Source organism: Bison bison, unplaced genomic scaffold (assembly GCF_000754665.1).
Source record: "Bison bison bison isolate TAMUID 2011002044 unplaced genomic scaffold, Bison_UMD1.0 scf7180017864072, whole genome shotgun sequence".
Taxonomy (NCBI): Eukaryota; Metazoa; Chordata; class Mammalia; order Artiodactyla; family Bovidae; genus Bison; species Bison bison.
Genome location: NW_011494644.1, coordinates 1,852,588 through 1,857,907, shown reverse-complemented (window position 1 = coordinate 1,857,907; position 5,320 = coordinate 1,852,588). Strand labels below are relative to the sequence as shown.

The 5,320-nt window shown below is 46.7% G+C and overlaps 1 protein-coding gene across 1 annotated transcript in view; it reads right to left on the bottom strand.

Moving 5' to 3' along the window:
- The window catches only part of TMC5 (transmembrane channel-like 5), a 62,254-nt gene that overhangs the window by 24,909 nt on the left and 32,025 nt on the right, over positions 1-5,320 (bottom strand). Inside the window, exons 9-11 of the mRNA XM_010837409.1 lie at positions 4,333-4,477; positions 3,301-3,456; positions 140-189 (exon numbers count right to left, since the gene is read on the bottom strand). Of these exons, the coding sequence (XP_010835711.1) occupies positions 140-189; positions 3,301-3,456; positions 4,333-4,477 (351 nt within the window). The remainder of the gene's footprint in view (positions 1-139; positions 190-3,300; positions 3,457-4,332; positions 4,478-5,320) is intronic.

Genomic DNA, 5,320 nt, shown 5'->3' with positions numbered 1-5,320 from the left:
CAGGAACTGCAGGGGATGGAGGGAGAGAATAAAGTTGCTGACCGTACACTGGACCCCTCTCTGCCTGACTCAGAAGATCCCCCAAGGTGGGAAAACCCCAGAAGTAGCTCCTCTGATTAGCTATTAAAAGACCACTTACCAAGCACTTGCCCTTGGCCGAGAATTACTCACACGATGCTTTAATTCCCACTATAGCCCAATAGGTGGGTGTTCATAGACTTAACTGATGGACAACCTGAGGCTCAGAGAGGCAAAGATGCTTACCCAGGGTTCCCCAGCTAGGAATTGGCAGATTTGAACCCAGGTCTATCAGACTCAGGGACCTATGGCCCAACAGCCATTCTGTGACTTTACTTTCCTCACCAAGAGATTTGGAAACATGAGAATGTGCTCCAGGCTGCTGGAAGAAAAGCTTGAGTTACCAAAGCTACAACTCAAGGGAATTTCTCCTCCGCTCTCCTGCGTGCCCTTGTTCATTTCACCAAGCTTTGCCTGTCCTTGGGTGCTGAATTAGGGGCAAGGGAGCCTCTGCTAGCCCATGCTGCTCTTTTCTATGAGGGTCAGAGGGGTGCCCCTGCCTTTGTGGGGACACCACCCTGGCATTTGTCTGGAGTGAAGCCTATGCCGCCCCTCTTGGAGTAAGAGATTCTAATGGATTTATCTGATGTCTGAAAGTTCCCTCATTTCCCACCCTGAAGCCTGACTCTGCCTCTATTTACCTCTGGATAGCTTTGAAAACACCACTTGCACTTTCACAGTATCTTTGGAGCCAGATCGGAGAGGGCAATGGCACCCCACTCCAGTACTTTTGCCTAGAAAATCCCATGGATGGAGGAGCCTGGTGGGCTGCAGTCCATGGGGTCGATAGAGTCGGACACGACTGAGCGACTTCACTCTCACTTTTCACTTTTCACTTTCATGCATTGGAGAAGGAAATGGCAACCCACTCCACTGTTCTTGCCTGGAGAATCCCAGGGACTGGGAAGCCTGGTGGGCTGCCGTCTATGGGGTCGCACAGAGTCGGGCACGACTGAAGTGACTTAGCAGCAGTAGCAGCAGCAGTTAGAGCCAGATTAATTTAGGGTCAAATGCTGCGACCTCCCTGTGCTTATAAGCTGAAGCTTTGGAACTATAAGCATAGCTTCTCTGAGCCTCTTTCCTAGTCTGCCTGATGGGGAGATTATCATATAACCCACAGAGACACTGTAAGAATTAAGTGAGACCGCATAAGGGGCTTCCCTGGTAGCTCAGTTGGTAAAGAATCCTCCTGCAATGCAGGAGACCCCAGTTCGATTCCTGGGTTGGGAAGATCTGCTGGAGAAGGGATAGGTTATCCACTCAAGTATTCTTGGCTTCTCTGGTGGCTCAGCTGGTAAAGAATCCACCTGCAATGCAGGTGACCTGGGTTCAATCCCTGGGTTGGGAAGATCCCTTGGAGAAGGGAAAGGCTACTCACTCCAATATTCTGGCCTAGAGAATTCCATGGACTGCATAGTCCATGGGGTTGCAAAGAGTCAGACACAACCGAGCCACTTTCACTTTCAAATAAGGAAAGGTCCAGTTGCAGAGTGGCTAAATGACACAGCTGGGGGCACCATTCGTGTGAAATTGTAGCTGCCAATGAACGTGCCTCCTCGAGCTGTGCAGAGGGTTGATCCCGTCTGGCACAGATGTTCAAACAATGGGAATGATTCTTCTCCTCCTCCTTCACTACCTCCTTCACTTCAGGTGAGTGTGAAGAAAACCTTCAGAGTCAAGGAGAAACTCAGAAGTCGTCTTTATACTTACAGCTGCCCTGCCACAGCTTCCAACCCAGGTAGGCAGTGCCAGGCCCTGGAGCACTGGGACTCAGTTTCATCTTTCAGGGCAAACCTTAATAGGAACCCTTAGGTTTGTACCATTTCACACCCATTTCTTGCTGGCTCCTCCTCCACTGGGTTGAGCACCTACTATGTATCAGGAGTTGGGCCAGGTGCCTGGCTATTCTTTTGAAGAAACAAATGCGTAAACAAGCATTTTCAAAGCTGCATGTGGCAAGCGCACAGGGAAAGACTGCAGAGTCAGGTGCACCTAACTCAGTCTAGTAAGAGAGGTGATGGTGAGAAAAGATTTCCTGGGGGACGTGTCACTCATGGAGAAAAGGAGGAGTTTGCCAGATGAAGGGGAGGAGTGGCAGTGTAGAATGAACCCATCTAGAGATAAGGGAAAACCTGGTGTGTTCAGGGAACTAGGGGCACATCATTTAGTGTTGCTGGTGTGGGTATACAGGTGGTTGTGGGGTATTGAGACTAAAGATATGGGCAGGGGCCACATCACAAAAGATCTATCAATCGTGCCATGGAGGATAGGTTTTATATTTAGAGTATTGGGAAGACAATAAAGAAAGAGACACAATCAGACCAACCTGTACCACAATTCTAGGGGTCTGCAAAATCAACTACAATTAGCCCTATTTACAGAAGAGTAACTGAAAATCACAGAGAAACAGTACTTTTCCACCCACCAGCTAGTTAGTCTCAGAGTCCATATCAAAAAAAAAAAAAAAAAAAGCTAACATTCCTTTATCACCCACAGTCCAGGTACTAAGTAAACTCTTCACATAACTTTTCTCTAGTCCAGACCACACACCTACAAAACAGGCATTCCAATTTATAGATAAGGAATTAGGGGCTTGGGAAGACTAAAGTGAAAGTGTTAGTCACTCAATCATGTCCAACTCTTTGCAACCCTATGGACTGTAGCCTGCCAGGCTCCTCTATCCATGGATTCTCCAAGCAAGAATACTGGAGTGGGTTGCCATTTCCTTCTCCAGGGGATCTTCCAGACCCATGGATCAAATCTCAGTCTCCTGGGTTGCCAGCAGATTCTTTACCCTCTGAGCCACCACGGAAGCCCATGGGAAGAGTAAATCACTAGCCAAATTCCACTGGTTCATAATATTTATTAAGTGTCTAATTGGTGCCAAAAAGGCATTAGGGATATAATGATAAAGGAGGACACCAGAACCTGATCCCAGGTCTGGGGCCAAAGTTCCCATCTCTCCACTAGCCCAGAGCCTCCACCCTGAGCTGTGCGCACACATCCCCTGGGGATGTTTTTATGATGCAGATTATGGGTCCATGGACCAAGAGAGGGACCCAGGATTTTGCACTTTTAAACAAACTGCCTCCTGGTGGCGATGTTGCTGGCCACGACTTCGTTTTGAGTGGTGACCAGGACCCCACCCACCCCCTCCTGTATCTTGTCCCTTCACCTGCTTCTCTGTGCTCTGGACCCTGGATCTCTGGCCTCTCTGGTTACCTGTAAATTGTTCTCAGCCAGGTAATAAACGGCTGCACAGCAGGTGATGGCCACTCCAGAAGAGACAACCCAGGCTGCCACGTGGGCAGAGAAGCGGATAAACTGCTGATTGAATGTTAACTTGACGTTCTCCTGAAGGATTTCTGACAGGTTCTCCTGTAAACACAAGGAAGTCAAGTTCACTCGCAGAACCCCTACACTGTCAGCAAAGATGACCACCCTAGGCTTTGGTGCTCTCAAAGAGACACAAACCCACAGGCGAGAGAGTGGGAAAAAGCACCATGAGCTTGGATTAGGAGACCACTAGGAAAATCTCTAATGGGCAAGAACCCCCCATCACTTCATTGAATACCTTTTCCATCTCAGAGGGAGAGAGATTGGGACCATGATCTTGAGAGAATACACTGAGGCCATAGGGCCTTCTTGAAGAATAAGGCTCAGGAACCCTCTGCAACCCTCTTGTCAAAGCCCCTTAGTTTATAAATTCTGCTTGCTCTTTTTTTCTCTTAAATACTTTTCTATAGATCATGGTTTGTCAACCTTAGCTCTATTCATTCAGAGTTGATAAATCTGTGTTGAGGGCTTGTCCTGTGCACCGTGGGATGTTGAGCCTCTACCCACTAGATGCTGGTAATACACACTCCTCTGCAGCAACAATCAAAAAAGCCTCCAGACATTGGTCTGTGTCTCTGGGGCAAATCTGCCTCGAGTCAAAAACCACTGGATAACATTTTAAACCTAGAACTGTGAGGTCAATAAGTATTTAACATCTTGTCATAAATTGTTAAACTGCCCTTTAGCAAGCTTATGTCAATAACAAAGTCACCACATTGTGTGAAAATGTTCATTTCCCTACACCATCACCAACACTGGGCATTTAAAATAGTTTTAGGGTGTTTTTTTTTTTTTCTTTTTTGCCAATATCATGGAGAATAAAAAATAAAACATTATTACTTTAAGAAAAGTTACAGGCATGTTGAAGGAGGAAAGAGGACTGGCCATGGGAAGGGGTTTAAAGCTAGCTCTCCTTACCCTTATTTCAGTGCTCAGATTCTTCTGTTTCAGCTTTACTGCACTTTCATGAGTGACAGTGAAGTCCCAGCAAAAAATGAGCTTGGCGATCCCTCTGGAGTAAATGTGGGGGTTAATGAAGTTGTTCCGGAAATACCTGGCCATACTAGGAAAGGCAGAAACCAAAATACCCAAGCATTACTGGGGCAGACATTGGGGGTGCAGGGATTATAACAAAGAACAGTTTCATCATTAATGGTGAAAGGCAGCATGGACGAGTTAGCCTGAAGTTCAAACAGGGCAACAGCAAACATGATAGTCAGCAGCACTGGCTTTGCAATCTGACTTTGTAATCTTTGATTGCCAACTGGGGGATTTTGTCATTTTAAGGGTCCTAATCCTCAGTTTCCACATCTGTATAATGGGGATAATACTAGTTCACTATGAGAGTTGTATTAGTTTCCTCTTGCTGCTATAACAAATTGCCCTAAACTTACTGGCTTAAAACAACATGTATTCTTACTTCAGTTCAGTTCAGTCCCTCAGTCGTGTCCGACTCTTTGCGATCCCATGAACCACAGCACGACAGGCCTCCCTGTCCATCACCAACTCCCGGAGTCCACCCAAACTCATGTCCATCGAGTTCATGATGCCATCCAACCATCTAATCCTCTGTCGTCCCATTATCCTCCTGCCCTCAATCTTTCCCAGCATCAGGGTCTTTTCCAATGAGTCAGCTCTGCATCAGGTGGCCAAAGTATTGGAGTTTCAGCCTCAACATAAGTCCTTCCAATGAACACCCAGGACTGATTTCCTTTAGGATGGACTGGTTGGATTTCCTTGCAGTACAAGGGACTCTCAAGAGTCTTCTCCAACACCACAGTTCCAAACCATCAATTCTTCGGCGCTTAGCTTTCTTTATAGTCCAACTCTGACATCCATATATGACCACTGGAAAAACCATAGCCTTGACTAGACAGACCTTTGTTGGCAAAATAATCTCTCTGCT